Raw genomic sequence first — 19,028 nt, 5'->3', positions numbered from 1 at the left:
ACTTGGAAGGTTAAGGTTCGGAATGGTCCAAGGGGGGAGGAAAGCGCAACGAAGAAGAGCATGAGCTACGCATCACAGCAACAAAGAATGCCGCGATGCGCAGCTCATGCTCAACACACTGTGCGAGTGTTGGTGTTCAGGGACGAATCCCTTGCAGCGGATTGTCCGAAGGCAAAAGGAAAGTTATCAGGTGGACGATGAGGACCATTGCAGTGACGCAGACGACGATAACAAGGGTGACAACAGGGAGCTTGGCGGAGATTCAGCGAAGGAGACGGAGGACGAAGATAGAGGTGAGAAACTCAATCGGGTTGTGAAGAAGAAGAAGAAGAAGAAGGAAAATAAGTCTGTTGTGATGTTGCTATTTTCCAAACCCGTTGGCCAGGGAAATTATGACGATTCCTGGTTTAGTTTTGTCCGCTGTGCAAATAGTTTCAGGCAGTTGAAAGTGCTTGAAGCTGTGTACATTCGTCTCCGTAACCCTGATCTGGGTCAACAAAAAGAACATTTTACTTCTTTTACACTTGTTCATAATTATTTAACACTCGCCCATTTTATCAATTCATTTTCACATCAAAATTTCTCTGTACTTTCCTAAGATTGTATTTGTAACATCCTTCGCACCCCTGAATGATCTTTTATGAACGGTTGTGATGTAGTTGTTATCACTATTTTGCATGCTGTAACTACACATGTTCTGACTCCATTGATAAATGTGACACGCAAGAATACCTTCTAGAACTAGACTTCTGCTGCTTTGTTGTTTGACATGAGCGCCAATTGAATTTTGCTCATAGCTATACTGCGGTTGTTATCACGCCAATTATTCACATATCATGTAACTGTAAGCTCCTTTTTTGGTTTAGTTTTAGTTCACAAATTTGCTACTTTTTATTTCCAGTTGTTACTGTCGCTTCATTACAGGTGTTGTTTCTCAACTCTTTTCTTTTTTAGAATTTCATTATAATAGTCCCCCTGTCGTATTTGTGATCTTTAGACTTAGTACAACGTATTCTCCCTAACAAGAGTTGTGCGAAAACTTGATTGAAGTATGTTTTGATTATTCGCCACATTTCTTCTGTTAAAACTCGGATGGAGAGCCAAGGATTAAAACAATTATTAAAATAGAGAGAACCATATGTGGACTCGGATACTTGAATCGTAGTTTGACCTTATTGTCCAATTGACTTGCCAGTATCGTCATCGACATGTATTAACAGCAGCTAACGTCCTTCATAGCAGAGACTTTCAACTCGTGCTTAACTTGGTTGCGCTCACCTTCCCCTCCTTATGTTGTTTCTAAAACTTCCAAGTTGGAAGGCCTATGGGGTGCGTATCCAAGATTTATTAGAGCTGTTAGCCAGATAGCTGTAGAACGTCAGTACCGTCAGTCAGTGTCGTGCAATGTTATTGGATGAGCTGATTATTTAGTAACTAGTGGTGTTAGTGGACAGTATAGCGTAACTTTTAGTTCTTTGTACTTTCTCTTTTGTATTAAGGATTATAAGTTTACAAGTTATCCGTTTTGTCCAACACTAACCGCATCGCGCTTTCGTAGTGAGCCATAGTTATCCCGTGCATGGTTCTTCGTCCTTCGTCGTCATCTTGTAATAGCTAATGTTCTGAGTTCGCTGTGATTTTTAGCTTGTTTTCGTCTAAAGTGCGCCCATCTTCCCCTTTCTTTCTTTATTTCATAGCTTAAAAGCTTTCAATTTGGACAGCTGGTGGTTTGCGCATTCCAGATTTGATGCAGCTAAGCATCAGGTCGTTGAATGTCAGTGTCACATCAGTCAATTTTGTGCTAATTGTTGCACATTTTGACTCACCATTATCCTGCTTTTAATGGTAAGTGTTGGAGAAAAAGAAATACTTGTAAACTGACGGGAGTTACGGCGCTCTCGTTTTCAATTTCGTTTGTTTCTCTACATTATTGTCACATTTTCGCAATAAATCCAGTTCACAGGTCGATTCAGCTCACTCTTTTATTCGCAATTTTGAACCTTTCCTTAATCTCGTCTCTTATTTACTACGCGTTAAATATGCATATTAGCATTTTCACATGTACAAATTACTACCTTCATGGTCCCCATCTCCTCGCTCCTAAACGTATTTCTCTTTACGTTATTGACGTGTGGTTCTAAGCTCTATTCGCCCTCTTATTGATGCCAGTAGTATGTGGAGTCACATGATGTCACGCAGTAGTTCTGAGCAGCACCCCCTGGCATTTCCGAAAGGAACTGTACTCAAATTTTGGAGATAGAGCCCACTGCCACTTACAAAATACGAAATAAATAGAAGTCACAAAAGTTGGGGAGATTCTACCACCCCCCCCCCCCCTCCCCTTATCACAGCAATCCCATTTCGAAATACGCAAACGCATCATAATTATCATGTCTCCGGTTGTTCTAGGGTTTAACGTGTTTTACACAATCTTATGAATACAAATTCATTCGGTTATATAGAAGTATTCCAGTAGTTCGTAGAATCCGTGTAAGACTTTATATATCTTGCCCATGTATGTATGTATGTATGTATACTTTATTTGAATTCGCAAATCCAAACGAGCACAAATGCTCAATGACAAGGCAGCGAATATGTTATTATGTTACAGGGAAGGAGGGTTGGGGAGAAAATAAGGAGAACAAAGAGAGAATGGTAGATATCTCAATGAAGAGCAAAGCGTTATCAAACTACAAGTAAGCCAGCGAACGATAAGTCGATAGTTCTGTAACCCGCCTAATAAACTAAGTACTTTTTCAGGCGTGCAGTGGACTGTCATTAAAACAGAAACAGAAAAATAATAATAAGGCACCCATTTTGTTTGTCCAGGGGATGGCCCACGCCTGGTAAAGAGAATAAAATAGAGAAAAAAATAAATAAAAAACAAACAAACAAAGTACTAACAGTTACTGCTAACGAGAGTACCGGTACTTGCTACTAACATCGGGAGGATGAAAGGCCCAACCCTGCCCTGCCAGTTACGGACTTACGGGGGTCGCCATGGCAAATAATAATGGTAAACAGTGAAAATCAATCACAGACAGGAAGCTGTCTCAGGGCAAGTTTCTAATCATAACATCAGGAAGATCGGGGGGGGGGGTATACGGTACGACGGCAGCTTTGAAGCTGCTGAGAGACGACAGTACTCTGACTGCATCCGGTAGGACGTTCCAAAGGGCACTACCTCGGAAGGCAGGGCGAGATCGTCCGGCGCGGGTTCGTGTAGCTGGTAGACGGAGCCCCAGGGCGAGATCCAGGCGCGTCCTACGATCCGCGCAGCGTACGAAGAGCTCCTGGAGGGATGGACTCGCACTGGCGTGTATGCACCTCCAGACAAAGACCAGGACCTTCTGCCGATGTATTTCTCCAATCCTGAACACCTGCACGCGTTCCAGGAGATCACTGGCACGAGAGAACCCCGGCCGGCCATAAACTGCTCTTGCCCCACGGTTTTGTGCTACTTGGAGTCGGTCGGTCTGGGCCTGAGTGAGACCTGGGCTAAACGCAACGGACCCATACAGTAGATCCGGCATGATAGCTGCCTTGAAGAACAGCACACGGCTAGCAAGTGTTAGCGACTTTCGTGTCCGCCACACAGTTCCAATTTTCTTATTGGCTTTCGTGATGCTCGCATCGACCTGGGGCTGCCATGACATGCGTACATCCAAGGTGATGCCAAGGTAGCCGGCACTGGTGACGCTTGGCACGGGTATGCCATCGCACTTTACCACAACGTTGGGACTCTGGCCATTGGATCCTGCAAAGACAGGGAGCTGACTCTTGGTGGCGTTGAGGATGAGACCACGGGAGGCTAGCCAGCGAGCTAGGTTAGAGACGGCTGTTGTGAGCTCAGAAGAAACGAGGTCAGCGCTGCGGCGGGTGGAAGTCAAGGCTATATCGTCTGCAAACTGGATTGACATAGTCGGGCAGGTAACAGTCGGTACGTCTCTAGTGTATATGCTGAAGAGCAGCGGCCCCAGGACCGAACCCTGCGGAACACCGCAGGTGCATGTAACAACCCTGCCGAGTCCGGTACCAGTGCGCACTTGCTGTTGGCGACCTGACAGGTAATGTTTGAACCAAGTCAGTGCTCCTCCAGTAACGCCAATGTCAAAAAGATCCTGGATAAGAATGCTGTGCTTGACTTTGTCGAAGGCTTTCGACATATCTAGAAGACAGGTTGCCACAACTAGACCGTCATCTCGCCCAGTGTCGACTCTGTCAGTTAGTAGGGAAAGAGCGTCTTCCGTAGAGTGCCCATGACGGAACGTAAATTGGGTCACTGGCAAGATGTTCATCCGTGCGACATGTTCCACAAACGATTTCTGCACGACCTTCTCAAGGATTTTGGACAGTATCGGTAGCTGTGATACCGGTCGGAAATTTTTGGGAACAGAGGGATCACCAGACTTGTGGAGCGGAACAACGTGAGCTAATTTGAACTGCTGTGGAACTTCGCCGCTGGATAATGATGCATTAAATAATGTGGTAAGAGATGAAGCTAATATATCAGCACAATACTTGATTAGGAGACCCGGGATTCCATCACTTCCAGTAGCTTTGGCCGGGTTGACTTGCTGCAGCAAGCGCTCCAAAGCACCCACTGTGACGGGTGGAAAGGACACTAGGGCGCCTGTTTGAACGCTGAGTGGGCCTGCTGGCAAGTTTTGTCCGATAGCCAACGCTCTGCAGGGGTTCCCGCAGGCAGGAGTAGTTTGGATGGCCGAGTGATGTCGGTGACGACAGTCTCGAAAGCAGACGTAATCGCCTCTACACCACACGATGGCTCCTGATGTGTCCGCTTTCGACCGGTAACGGAGTTTATGACGGACCATAGCTGACGGGGGTTTCCCGTGTTCTCCGCGCACTTGTTTCGAAAGAACTCGTTCCGTTTACGCCTGTAGGCATTTGATGCAGCGGACCGGGCCTGTTTGAACGCTGAGTGGGCCTGCTGGCAAGTTTTGTCCGATAGCCAACGCTTGTGCAGCCTGTTCTTCCGCATAGTGAGCTGATACAGCTCTCTGTCCGACCACGATGGTTCGCTTGGGCGTTTCCGGCTTTGCTTGCAAGTGAATGGAGCATGGCGATCCAGAACAGTTATAAACTTTGAATGCCAGTCTTGCCACATTTCATCCACGTTAGCCTGAGCAGGAAAAGCATACAAGTTTGCAGCAGTAAGGTCATTTCGGAAGTCGTTTATATTGATGCTGCGGAGATTTCGGGTGGATGTAGCCGGCTTCCTGGTCGACTGCTTGGGCACGGAAATGTCCAGCTTGGCAAGAACTGCAAACTGGTCACTGATCGTGCACTGAATGACATGGCACATCGCTACTGTTTCGGGACGGGCTAGGATTAGGTCGATTACGGTACCTTGGGGGCAGTCGGGCGTCACGCGCGTGGCACTATCCACATGGTTTGCCAGACCATATGCACCTGCCAAGTCAAATAGATGGCGAGTTTGATAGTGTGTCCTGCTGGTATTAATACCAGGCGGTCTGGCATTCGTGTTGAAATCGCCGAGGAGAGTTATCGATGGGGTTATCCGTGAGGCTCCGTCAAGCGCTCTCTCTAGTCGGGTCCAAAAGCTGATAGGCTCAGTTGGTGGGCGGTAGACACAAGCAAATACATGGTGGGCTGTCCCAGAATTCGTTGTCTGTAACCAAAGAGCTTCCAGGCCATTCTGCGCAAGGTCCAGCCGAGGTTGGAGAGCAAGAGATGAGCGATAGTAGAATGCCACGCCGCCTCCTGGGCGCCCACGGTCAAGTCTCACGAGGGAGTAGTAGTAGTCTGGGATGACTAGTTCTCCATTACTGATAGTCTCATCCAGCCATGTCTCTGCAAGGCCAATAACGTCGATCTGGGAGCTATCTAGGAGTGCCTTAATTTCATGTGTCTTGTGTCGCAGACTGCAAACATTTAGGAATGCAATTGTCAAGGGAGTTGACCTATTTGGTGGGGTACTGTGCCTGGTGAAAATGGTGATGTATAGGAGAAAACTTGCGTAACACAATACAAAGCAATCAAAACGAAGATAAAGAACAATCGTGCGAGCGAAGAATCAATCTATGGGCTACGGCGCCAGATCCTCGGCTGTGAGCGGATTCTGATGGGCTTCTTGGCTTTCCTTTGCTTCCTGGTACGAACATCTGTGAAAGCTTCAGAATCAGAGCCACCGTTCTCGTCTTCCATTTCGGAGCCGACATCTTCCGAGCTTCTATTTTCCGGGAGCTCATCCGCCGACGACTTGACCTTGTCGCAGCTGTTTTCATCTTCAACAGTGTGTGTATGTACGTGCTTGCGGGGGGTCTGGTTCTTGCGCGTCCCAGCTGATCTTGTGCTAGGCTTCCCATTGACCTTGTCAGGTACGGTGGACTCTCCCGCACTGGCGCCAACATCAACTGCTGCTGTTTCTGTGTGAGGGCTTTCATTTATCTGTTCTTGGCTTGGCGCCTCTTGGTGACCCGTACTAGTACTCAATTGCCCTTGCAAGGAGTCTGCGTAGGACATGTTGGTCTGCGAGTTGTGTACGCCATTTCTCGCACCTACAGCTGCTGTACCTGGGCAGTCTTTTGCGAGATGGCCAGAGACACTGCAGCGCCAACAAGTTTGAATTTGACCTTTGTGCCATAATTTTACGGGACGGGAACCTACTCGCAAGCCAGAATGCACAGCCTTCCTCAGGGAAACTTTGACATACCTGGTCCCGGTGTCAACTGCAAAGCCCTCATGGCTAACAATCTTCCTCTTTGGAGGACCATGGACCCGACCATAGAGTGAAATTTCATGCACAAAAGCACCATAATGCAATGACAGGGGGCATCCGAATACATGGAGAGTCATAACTGACATGCCTCCCATTACAACTTCGACATTCTTACTGGCAAATTCGAATTCTTCCTCTGACGTCAACAGGCGGTCGCGCACTCCTTGCGTGACGAAGGTGACATTGCACCAGCCAGGCTTCCCGTTTAGGTCCAGTTGGCTGAGTTCGGAGGGCTGAACACCCAGTCTAGACAGCTCCTTGATAAAAAATACATGGTCCAAAGGCCAGTCCTCGTGGACCCTAAACATAAATGAGGCAGGAGCAGGAGCTCCAGAAGTGCTCCCGTCCTCCACCGTGAATTTTTTGTCCATCAGTGTAGTCATAGTGAACATATTTCAAGTAAATCTATCTTTCTTCTATTGGTTTTGAGACCACGTGAAGCAACTATACAGAGTCAGAAGGCTCACACTGTTTAGTTAGAATGAATAACATAGATCAGTAACGCTTACCTGCGGCCGGTAAGTTGTTTTTGCAAATGACGGCAGCAGTTGCAGGACACTGCACTGGAATATTCTTATAGCATGATAGAGAAGAAGTATCGCTGGCCCAGACTGTAATGTTTTCTCCCAATCGGTTGCTTAAATGTTTCATGAAATCCTGCACACATGTACCGCCGACATCCTGGGGAGTTATGAGAACGTAATTACGCGAAGTGCATTGTGATGGAGCTAAAGCGCTCGCTTGTATACGCCAGCTATTTCCACTGATAAGGTAGGTTCCCAAGGCATCATTGCAATTGAAATGTTCTGCGACGAGAATAAAGGGTAAAAACAACCGAGATGATCCTCTAAAGAGTTCAATGATGATTTTATTACAATAGCTATGCAATCAACGTTAATGTAGAAGCTTCTGGCGCTACCCAGGGTCCCCAGGGCTCTAATTGTGCGTATGTATGTTGGTGTGTGTGTGTGTGTGTGTGTGTGTTTGTGTGTGTGTGTGGGGGGGGGGGTGGGTGTGTGTGTGTGGGTGTGTGTGCGCATGTGTGTGCCATATGGTGCAGTGGTATGTGCAGCGATTTCCAATCGATAGGTTGCGGGTTCGATTCCCGATGATTATGGTCACACACGTCTTTCTTCTCTTTCTCAGACTCTTCCTGACTTTTCTTTCATTCTCCTGGGTGGTTACCAACAGCCAGTGCATGCCGGAGTATGTGGTATGATGTGTGTGCAGGAAAAAAATAAAAATAAAAAGACCAAAAAGTAGGGATTCACTGGCCAGAAAAACCACTTCATAGCTGTGTGGTGTAGACCAGGCTGAATAGTGGGGGCCAATTCTTCAGCCTTGCAAGCTGTTGAATGGTGCAATCCCAGCAAAAGTTGCTATGGCTTCTGCTGTAGCATCGCTATCATCGCCTCCGGCGATGGGCGTCCAATGGTCCAATGGTGTGCGCATGTGAGTCACTGTGTATGTGTGTGTGTGTTGTGAGAGTGACTGTGTGTGTGTGTGTGTGTGTGTGTGTGTGTGTGTGTGTGTGTGTGTGTGTGTGTGTGTGTGTGTGCGGTACAGCATCATCACGGGATTCGCCATGTGTCCAGTACTGTTCCGTCAAAGAGAGCTACATGTAGCTGGCCACCATATTCGAATAGGCCTTTCAACGGCAGAATGATAATCTGAAACAACGTGGTAGGATGTGTATGTATGCGAAGTGCATCGAGGGTATGCATGCAGGGCAATAGGGTTAGAATCACATGTTATGTGAACAAAATGTACCTCTCCTGGGAGCTAGTGATAGATATATGGATCTATGTGTGTTTATGAGCTTGACCTGTATCCTACCATTGTTCCAATATGGTAACAAGCTTTAGGAAATGGATTTTTGTGGGCCACAAAATTGTGAGAGCGATACATTTTCAATTTTTTTATGATTCATGGTTCCAATATGAACCCAGACTAATATTGAGTTTGGAGGTACATCCAGCCTCCTATGTGCAACGCACTCCCAATACTGAGCCAAGTAAGCGTGTATCGAAAGCAGTTTATGTCTGAAGTGTATACCTAGATGCATGACCACATATCATAATTTTTCCAAAGAAGTATGTTTTGCCTATGATGTGGGGCTGTGCCTGCCAAATATTGTTGGAATGTGGCCATTCATACAGAAGTTATACATGAACGGCTTCGAAATACTATTTTCTCATATCCGAGCAACGGGAAAACGGCTACCAAAATATACCCAATTCTGAATGGTTTGTAGAAATATCTGATTTTCTCATCTACCGCCTGAAAAGACATTATGATACCTCGCCAGGATGCATTGACGTTATTTCCACGTCATCTCGGCCAACGATAATTACCATGGAAAATCACTATGGCAACCTAATGTGTTTGAAATTATTTGTAAAGCTACCAATACTTTGTACAGGTGGTAACTTCGGTTACAAAAAGTGCACAGTTTTTCCTGTCATTCTTCATTTCCAACTCAAAGAGAAGTGCATAAACTTGTCACAAATGAAGCTCTCACAGCAGGGCCAGAAGCTTTCAACAGAATCATATGGCGATAAATATAGAATAGATTTCCGGTTCCACGGTTCCATGTGGCCAATTGCTGTTAGTCCGCAGTCACATCAAACAAGCCATTTCCAGCTTGCGCTGAAAGTGGCTTGTGCTGAGTGAAGCCGTTAGTCGCATCGACCCCTGAAATACGCTGAATTTTTGTTCGTGCTATGGAGGTTTTTCTTCACGATCATTTACGAATTTGATTTTTTGAGCAATCGAGGAGGAGTAGGCTTTCCACAAATCGGCCCGCTTTTTCGCATAATCGACTTTCCCTAAGCTCAAAAATACATCATATTCGGATGCAAAATCAGCTGATTGTTCGAAAATCGACTACAAATGTTCAGCATAATTCAGCATTCAGCATTATGCTTCGTTATCTAGTTTCCGATCACTCAGTGTACACTACGGCATGCCTTCATAAAAGCGACTTCGTTTCATTTCATATACAATCGTTGAATAGTTTGACCTGGGCATCTTCTTTATCAAATGCTTTTGGATATTTTGACACAAGGGACGTCGTCCAACACTGGAAAATGTTTCTCTCACCAATCCATTAGGTTTCCACTCTCATTTGAGTGAATCCTGGGCTGATTACTCGAAATAGTGTCGTCCAAATCGGGTATTTTTATGCGCCCGTGATCCCGTTGTTCCCATATGGGAACATTCCACTAACAGGGCTATCTTTGATCCGAATTCAATCATATTTCGACACCGAGGTTATTCAATCCGAATACACTTGTGTGGGACATTTCGTAATGATAGGGCAATTCCTTGTATGGTCGGGATGATAAAGGTTAGGTTCATTTTTTTATAATTTTGTTGAATACAAAAAGGACGACTGACGCCTTGTTATCCAGACATTACAACGGGAACAGATAGGTTGGTGGAACGACATTTATTATAGACGGGACAAGAGACCAAGACGAACGAAACGACTACATGGTGATTATTGAAGAGCGAGAAAAGAGAGCAAGTCTGAACGGCAAGATAAAGGGCCTGGGTAGCTATGGCAGTTATGGGCGCGCCAGTGGCTACCCAGGCCAACGGAACAAAAGGAGACAAAAGGTAAGTACGCGATTGCATGCATGCCAGCTAGAAAAGGTACGGGAGGAGGTACCTAACAATTTGGAACAAGAGGGCTTAAAAGCCCAAGAGCCCTTGTTAGGCTTTCAATTAACGGATGTCCTCATGTGCGTTACTCGAACTGATAGAAATGGCATTGCGATACAAAAACATGTGACCAATAATCGCATGTGCATAAATGTTTCTATAAGTTCGAGTAACACATATAAGGACATAAGTAAAAAAAGCACAGCGAGAGCTCATGGGATTTCAAGCCCTCTTTTCTCAGGTTGAGCCAGCGTTCGGTCAACAGAGGATAAAGAGGGTGAAGGCGTTAGACCTTGCACATCAGTGTTCTTTCGCAAACTTCGTACTTTGAAGTACTTTAGCCAGATACGCTGTACTTTATTGACAATGGGCGCAGCGTGTATAACAGAGAGCATCGTGTATAGGGCAAGAGTCACCACAGGCTTAGAGAAGGAGGAATATACTGGATTAATAGCAACAACATTCAAACAACGTTACCATAACCGCCAATCATGATTTCGCCACAGACGACACGAGAATGACACCCGCCTATCGCAGTACGTACGGGGCAAAAGGGTTGAAGCGAAGGCATGCAGCATTCAACCCGCTCCAGTGCGTGGATCAACTGCTATCATTTACACTTTTGCTTTGTGGTTGTATAAACTAGTATCCATAGTTACTCATTGCTGTTTTCTGATGATCGCTTATGGCGTAAAACTCGAAGCTAAAAACTTTTTCATGCTCGTACTACAGTTTATTGATCATACGGACCTGAATCAAAAATAAAAAATGGTAAAATTAATGGTCTTTGATGGAGAATCTAGTTTGAGAGAATATTAAATTAGCTACAAACAAAAGAACGTTTCTCCTATCATCGCCAGAAAGGAAATCGGATTAACTGCTACATGTTTGATTAGGTGGAATGGCATCTTTGACTGGGAATCTGAACAGGAACACTTGGTCGCTCTATGCGTTCACTCTAACGCAAAGATATCCTGCCGATTGTTAATTTGGAAGTGACCTTTTCAACCTTGACAGTAATCTCACGAATTAGTATGCTGCGCAGTTCTCTTGTGTCTGTAACTAATCTAAAGTATAGACACTCAGCTCAGCATGAGAAACCGGAGCTTGAATACCCGAAGCCGTAGTCTCTTTGTCACACTCCTTGTCTATCTACGTTCTTTGTACACGATCCACATAGATCAGACCTTCTCCTACTTCAGGGGCAATTTGAATGGATCTCAACCAACTTACCGACATGCGTCTTAGCGTCGGTGCTACTCCGCAAAAGCACCAAACATTGAAGAATACAAATCCATGCCTTTACCAGTTTCATCGTGTCGGGCTGCATGGACGAACCTGCAAAACAAAGTGCGAATAAACACGAAAAGTCGGTGCCAAGGAAGAATTCAACGGAAAAAGTATATTGTCCAATACACTCAATCTGCGGACAGCATGCTGTTTCGTTCTTTTTGAACTCATCAGCGCAGCACAGAGAAAATGAGGCCGAACCTGATAGCAATGGAAATAAAAATTTCCAATCAGGCCCGAACGTACCTTGCCAGAGTGCTCAAACTGACAAGTCAGTGAGCTCTGCATAACGCAAACAGCAAAGGCACTACCCCACGCAAGAGTGCTCAACTGCTACAAGAGCAGGAGCGAAATATACAATCTGCGGACAGCATGCTGTTTCGTTCTTTTTGAACTCATCAGCGCAGCACAGAGAAAATGAGGCCGAACCTGATAGCAATGGAAATAAAAATTTCCAATCAGGCCCGAACGTACCTTGCCAGAGTGCTCAAACTGACAAGTCAGTGAGCTCTGCATAACGCAAACAGCAAAGGCACTACCCCACGCAAGAGTGCTCAACTGCTACAAGAGCAGGAGCGAAATACTCAATCTGCGGACAGCATGCTGTTTCGTTCTTTTTGAACTCATCAGCGCAGCACAGAGAAAATGAGGCCGAACCTGATAGCAATGGAAATAAAAATTTCCAATCAGGCCCGAACGTACCTTGCCAGAGTGCTCAAACTGACAAGTCAGTGAGCTCTGCATAACGCAAACAGCAAAGGCACTACCCCACGCAAGAGTGCTCAACTGCTACAAGAGCAGGAGCGAAATATACAATCTGCGGACAGCATGCTGTTTCGTTCTTTTTGAACTCATCAGCGCAGCACAGAGAAAATGAGGCCGAACCTGATAGCAGTGGAAATAAAAATTTCCAATCAGGCCCGAACGTACCTTGCCAGAGTGCTCAAACTGACAAGTCAGTGAGCTCTGCATAACGCAAACAGCAAAGGCACTACCCCACGCAAGAGTGCTCAACTGCTACAAGAGCAGGAGCGAAATACTCAATCTGCGGACAGCATGCTGTTTCGTTCTTTTTGAACTCATCAGCGCAGCACAGAGAAAATGAGGCCGAACCTGATAGCAATGGAAATAAAAATTTCCAATCAGGCCCGAACGTACCTTGCCAGAGTGCTCAAACTGACAAGTCAGTGAGCTCTGCATAACGCAAACAGCAAAGGCACTACCCCACGCAAGAGTGCTCAACTGCTACAAGAGCAGGAGCGAAATACTCAATCTGCGGACAGCATGCTGTTTCGTTCTTTTTGAACTCATCAGCGCAGCACAGAGAAAATGAGGCCGAACCTGATCTATGTATTGTCCAATACATAGATACTGGACAATCAGCTCATGCGATATCACCTGTCTTGGTTGCACCCGCACGCGCCTTCCCCCTCCTATGTTAGTACTATATCTTAGAACCTTGCGAATTGGAAGGTAGTAGGAGTGCGCATCCAAGACGTGTAAGAGTTGATTGGCAGTCAGTTGTAGAACGTCAATACCGTTGGTCAGTGTCATGCTATGTTTTTCCATGAGCTGATTGTCCAGTAATTGATCGTATCAGTGGACATCATAGCGTAACGTGTAGTTTGTTGTTGTTTCTTTATTTTACTTCACCATATGAACAGGCAAGACTGCCTTCTCACCGGGGCTGTTGGCCCACGGCTCTCACAATATGATGAAAATGTTTTAAATGTGTATGAAGAAGAAAGGAACGGAAAAGAAGATGAAATGAAAGGAAAGAAAACAGTAGGTATTAATTTTATGAAGGGGGGGGGGTATGTTTTGGGTAGTTTCGTAAAGTACTTTTGGTTATACTTTTTCGAATACAGTAACAGGAGGCATGTGCCATAAGCTTCGTTTATGTGTCGAAATGCAGGATTGTATAATGAAAGCCCATCTGGGATATAGAAAAAGAACTGAGAAACTGATTTGTTAACAGCGGCCATTTTGTCACAGTCCCCAGTGGACTACGCAACATACCGGTGAGTAGGAGAACTACTTGAAAGAATCATGAACATGGACAAGTAAAATGTGCTAGCGGTTAGTAGAAACGAGGTGATAGTCGTACAACAAACAACGAATATGCGGTAATGAGAAAATAGATCAGCAGAAGAACACAGGCACATGTGAGTAGCACCACAACATGTAAGTGGAGAAAATTGGCTTGTATGGAACGTAACAGAGTGTGTCCAAAGCAAAATTGCCATTAAATCGAGTTATTTGGATGTATGCATGCCCGTAATAATGTGTCGGTTGTGCAAGGCTACTTCTCTATCTGAATAATTTGGGTTTGGACCTGTCTCGTTTATACACAACACTTCAGAATTGCGCTGATTTGCATTATGACAGAGAATTATCTGGCGTAACAGTCGATCCTGCAACGTCTCTAAGTGCGGAATCTGTAAGCATTTCTACACTTATTTCCGTGCTATTGCCGTGCTCTGGTTTTTGTCACTTTCATCAACCAGACTTCATCTACATCTCGTGATTCGACACTTATCTGCACGCAGGAAACCTTTGTTACAGCTCCGGCTCCGTTAGAAACATCGCATAGAATTCTCTCGCCTCTGGGAGAACCTCTAAAGAAAGATTTTTATAATGTTGCTGGATCATCTCCTATATGCTTTTTGTAGTATATTCACGTACGAAGATTGTTGTTTTTGTCGATTGATGCCTTGGCTCCAATGCAAGCATGCCATTTTCGCTTTTCCTTCTGTTAATCGCTGAACCTGGTCTTGTGCAAAGCAAAAGCCGTGTTACACGTGGCCAGATCTCACACCTTCTCCAAGTTCCATTCGTTCGTGGACCAGCATTTCGAGCGTCCATGCTGTTCGTAGACAGCGTGTATTGCAACAGGCTTCCGGCAAATATTCGTTGCGATGAAGATATTCTGGGTTTCATACCCGCGCTGTGCCCAGATGTTCTTGACGAGCTTTCTCTGTCTTGACGCATTTGTTAGACATATGCATTTGATCTTTTGTTAGTTTGTCTGTTAGTTTGTCTCTAATCGACAAACTAACTTTTCTCCTCAAATACCTCAACTTCTCTACTTCTATTTCATACATCTGCTTCGTTTATTCCTTACTCTTTTCTTTCTTTCTTTTTTCCTTTCTTTCCCATGTCATGTAGTCACTATCACTCACATACAAATACCGTCATAAAATATAAAAAACAAGTTTTTCTCATATTTTCTAATATCTGTTTTCATTAGCTACAGCGGATCCAATCACATTCTTCATCATATGAGAACTCGACCTGGTCTAGTGAGAAGGCATTCTACTTCCTGTAATTCTCGTGAAGTAAAATAGAGTAACAACAATAAGGACGACGAAATTGTCATTTCTGATCAGTACATGGCCGCTGATGGTGAGGCTGGCGCTTTTTCCCTGGATTAGAAGGTGAATGAGAAAACAGGTTTGCAGCACCTCAGTGACCTGCCGTATAAGCACTTTGATCCTGTTACTATTTGTTCTGACCCCGAGATTCAATCTTTTTTTGAATGCACAAAAAACATCATTAATGCACGCAGGAGATGTCTCCAACCCTATTGTAATCATAGCAGACTACTTTCAATCGAGTAGTGTTAAGTATTAGGCAATTGTTTCTAGGTGTTTTATAACCCATACACTGCACTACACTACAATATAGGTTCTTCTGTTATTGCTAGCCTGGTCGTGCAGGGAATGTAATCAAAATTTAACGTGCAAGGAATGAGATCAAAATTTAATTCCCCTAGCTATGCAGAAGACATTATTTCAGCAACGTCTGGCGCTAGCCAGGGTCCACACAGCTTTAATTTCGTGTTTGTTCGTTTGTGTCACGCCTGGCGCTATCTCGTTTCTGTCCCGTACCGTACATGTATAGTAGCATTATGTATAGCAGTAAATCGGTAAACACCAAGAAATGAGTGACTGTCGAGGGCTGGAATTTATGTATGCGAAGTGTATGCGGGGGAATGCATGCAGGGCGATAGTGCAGTAACGTCTGGCGATAGCCAGGCTCCACAAAAACTTATAATAAATATGTACTTATGTATCGGGGGTAGTGTTGCGCTCACTGAAATCAGACCCAACGTGCAAAGCTGGCGCCCTCAGCTTCCACGGCCTTTGGCGCCCTGGAAGTGGAATGAATGCAGCAGTACACATGTACGCAGACAATCATGTACGCAGACAATAATCGGAATTGGTCCAGGCGTCAGCTTTGTACTTTAGGTCTGATTTCAGTGAGCGCAACTGTAGTAGTAGTAGTAGCAGTAATAGTAGTAGTAGTAGTAGTAGTAGTAGTAGTAGTAGTAGTAGTAGTTGGTTTCATTCTGTCTCAGAGTGTTCTGTTGTATTTGTTTTCGTTTTAAAAGCGTTTGAGCGGTTGGGTGAATGGAAACGTCACCGTACTGGTAGTAGCGATGCTTGGATGGTGTTTGCGGGTTTGCTCTTTGTTTTTGTATTCCCTAGTTGGCTTGATTCTTTTATTTTATTTTATTTTCTGATTGGATTTTCCTATTTATTTGATTTGATTTTTGCTAATTTCTTGAATGGTTTTGTCACCATTGCTTTTCTTGCTTGCGCTTTTCAGTTTCTTCTTTCTGATACCCGGTTTGTTTTCAAATAAAGGCGAAGTTCAGTAGTAGTAGTAGTAGTAGTAGTAGTAGTAGTAGTAGTAGTAGTAGTAGTAGTAGTAGTAGTAGTAGTAGTAGTAGTAGTAGTAGTAGTAGTAGTAGTAGTAGTAGTAGTAGTAGTAGTAGTAGTAGTAGTAGTAGTAGTAGTAGTAGTAGTAGTAGTAGTAGTAGTAGTAGTAGTAGTAGTAGTAGTAGTAGTAGTAGTAGTAGTAGTAGTAGTAGTAGTAGTAGTAGTAGTAGTAGTAGTAGTAGTAGTAGTAGTAGTAGTAGTAGTAGTAGTAGTAGTAGTAGTAGTAGTAGTAGTAGTAGTAGTAGTAGTAGTAGTAGTAGTAGTAGTAGTAGTAGTAGTAGTAGTAGTAGTAGTAGTAGTAGTAGTAGTAGTAGTAGTAGTAGTAGTAGTAGTAGTAGTAGTAGTAGTAGTAGTAGTAGTAGTAGTAGTAGAAGTAGTAGTAGTAGCAGCAGCAGTAGTAGTAGTAGTAGTAGTAGTAGTAGTAGTAGTAATAGTAGAATTTATTATAAATTTTTGATAGGGAAGGCCCTACAGACATTGCCGTCTTGTTACAGGGAACCCTAAGTGGTCTTTACAGAGCGGAACAAAAACGGATAGATGCTCAACCTGACAACATGAGACAGGCAGAGAATTCCACCTATCAGCGCCAAGAAAAGAAATACAGAACATGCCATATATAGTGGTAGCAGCGGGCAAAGAAAGTGAAGAGAATGATTGCCCTCTAGTGCGCCTCTCGGTGCAAGTAGCAGCCGACTTGAGGGTGAATATTGAGGAAAGAAGAGGGTCTGTAGAGGCCAGGCATGTATGCGAAGTGTATCGGGGGAATGCATGCTGGGCGATAGTGCATGCAGTAACGTCTGCCGCTAGCCAGGGTCCACACAAACCGATTATCATGTATGCGAAGTGTATAGGGGGAATGCATGCAGGGCGACAGTGCACTATGCAGAAACGTCTGGCGCCAGCCAGGGTCCACTTGTAGAGTCCTGGTATATGTGTATGTGAAGTGCATCGGGGGAATGCATGCAGGGCGATAGTGCAGTAACGTCTGGCACATGCATGATGAGCTAGGCAAAAAAAGTAAAGCGTAGGGCCCCGAGCTTCCAAGCTCTCTCGTTAACAAAATTAACGATGCTAGGGGACTCAGAAAGACTCCGAGCTGCAGAAAAAACCCGAAGTTCTACCTAAGACATAAATCACACCACTGTGTACGTGGACACGTAACTAGACAAGCCCAGAGTGAAATAATTCGCCGAAAGTGGTGTTGGGAGATGTTCTGAAGAAAAGAATTAGTGTGTGTTTATTCTTTCCGCCATACGAACATCTTCGTCAGCATGGGATTTGAACGGCATTAATGGATCAGCGCATGATCGCTTACTGTTTGTTATGTTCAAGCTTTCCCATCCTGAATACCGCTTAGGCACTTGGCCTACCACAACATTTTGTCCTGCACTGAATCTCCAAAAGACATAAAAATGGTGAACTCGGGTTATGTTGCTTTCGGAGGCTAGGGAAGGGTGGAATTGGCGGCAAGCCGTCTCATATTGTTCTTGTTTGGAACTACTGTCTCCCCGCAATACAACTAAGAATGGTTTCCCCCGTCTTGAATACGATAATTAGGCTTTAGCCCATGACAGCTGATATAACCTTGGACTGGAGTTTTCACGTCGTCTATGATATCAAAATGACTTACTTGAAATGCATCCACGGTCTGTCCTCAGTCTTCCTGTTCTTCCTTGCTTCGTGTTACAGTAACTCCTCAGTCAACAGCGGTTTCCAGCCTTTGGACTAGAAACGAAGATGTTCTCTTCTTCACAGGTCAGTGAAGCTGTAATTGTTTACACGGTCTATACTTTGTCCTCTATCTGACAACTGCCTACTTGATGAGTTACAGGCTGCATGCAGTTCTCGCCTGAACGAAGTACTACTGACGCAAATTCCCTGGGAATCCTGGTCCACAGGTGGTCACTGCTGCTTCCGGTGAAATAAACACAGAGCCTCGTAACAACAGTGAGCATGTGAACATATGCGCATCCACGTGAAGGAAAAGGCGTGCTCTATTTCCCACCTGGCATTTCTGCTACTGCTATTTTGGTGGACGTCAGGATCGCGTATATGGACCTGCCTTGCAGGATTAGTAGTGGGTATCCTCATATGCAAACCCGCATCCAGCCTGCTTCATCGGGCATAATGTACCTGTACATATTCGCTCCACCAGCCACCAGGTCTCCTTATCAACGTCATCACTGCGGGCAAGGTCTGTTATGAAAAAGCCTCTTATACGGGCAAGGACAGAATATGATATCACAGACCAGGCACACCAACTAGCGAAAAAGCACAAAAATATTTTTTATAAAGAAAAAGAAATTTTAACTTGACTATCTGCACCCAATAATAACTCCGTTCATTATAGACTCTGTTACATCAGTCTGTTTCTGTTACCCTTGTTAATTAACTCGTTGCCAACAAGCCTTGCTTCGGCAACAGGAACATCTGGAGATGCATCCTCGAACCCCATATGCCAGGGAAATGGTGAGCGGTTCCCACGCAGACACGTGATATCGACACGTAGGAGACCGAAGGTCACACGGCTCTGGATGAGCGACGTATGGGTATGGTATCCAACAGAGGAACAATCTTTCTCCTTC

The 19,028-nt window shown here is 44.8% G+C and overlaps 1 protein-coding gene across 1 annotated transcript in view; it reads right to left on the bottom strand.

Annotated features, from left to right (window-relative positions):
• Positions 1-18,222, bottom strand: part of LOC135819816 (P-selectin-like) — a 69,748-nt gene extending 51,526 nt beyond the window's left edge. Inside the window, exons 1-3 of the mRNA XM_065333094.1 lie at positions 18,074-18,222; positions 11,663-11,767; positions 7,273-7,569 (exon numbers count right to left, since the gene is read on the bottom strand). Of these exons, the coding sequence (XP_065189166.1) occupies positions 7,273-7,569; positions 11,663-11,759 (394 nt within the window). The 5' untranslated portion in view covers positions 11,760-11,767; positions 18,074-18,222. The remainder of the gene's footprint in view (positions 1-7,272; positions 7,570-11,662; positions 11,768-18,073) is intronic.
• Positions 18,223-19,028: the final 806 nt, after the last annotated feature.

This window comes from Sycon ciliatum, chromosome 6, assembly GCF_964019385.1.
Source record: "Sycon ciliatum chromosome 6, ocSycCili1.1, whole genome shotgun sequence".
NCBI lineage: Eukaryota > Metazoa > Porifera > Calcarea > Leucosolenida > Sycettidae > Sycon > Sycon ciliatum.
This window is presented reverse-complemented; position numbering and strand designations above follow the sequence as displayed.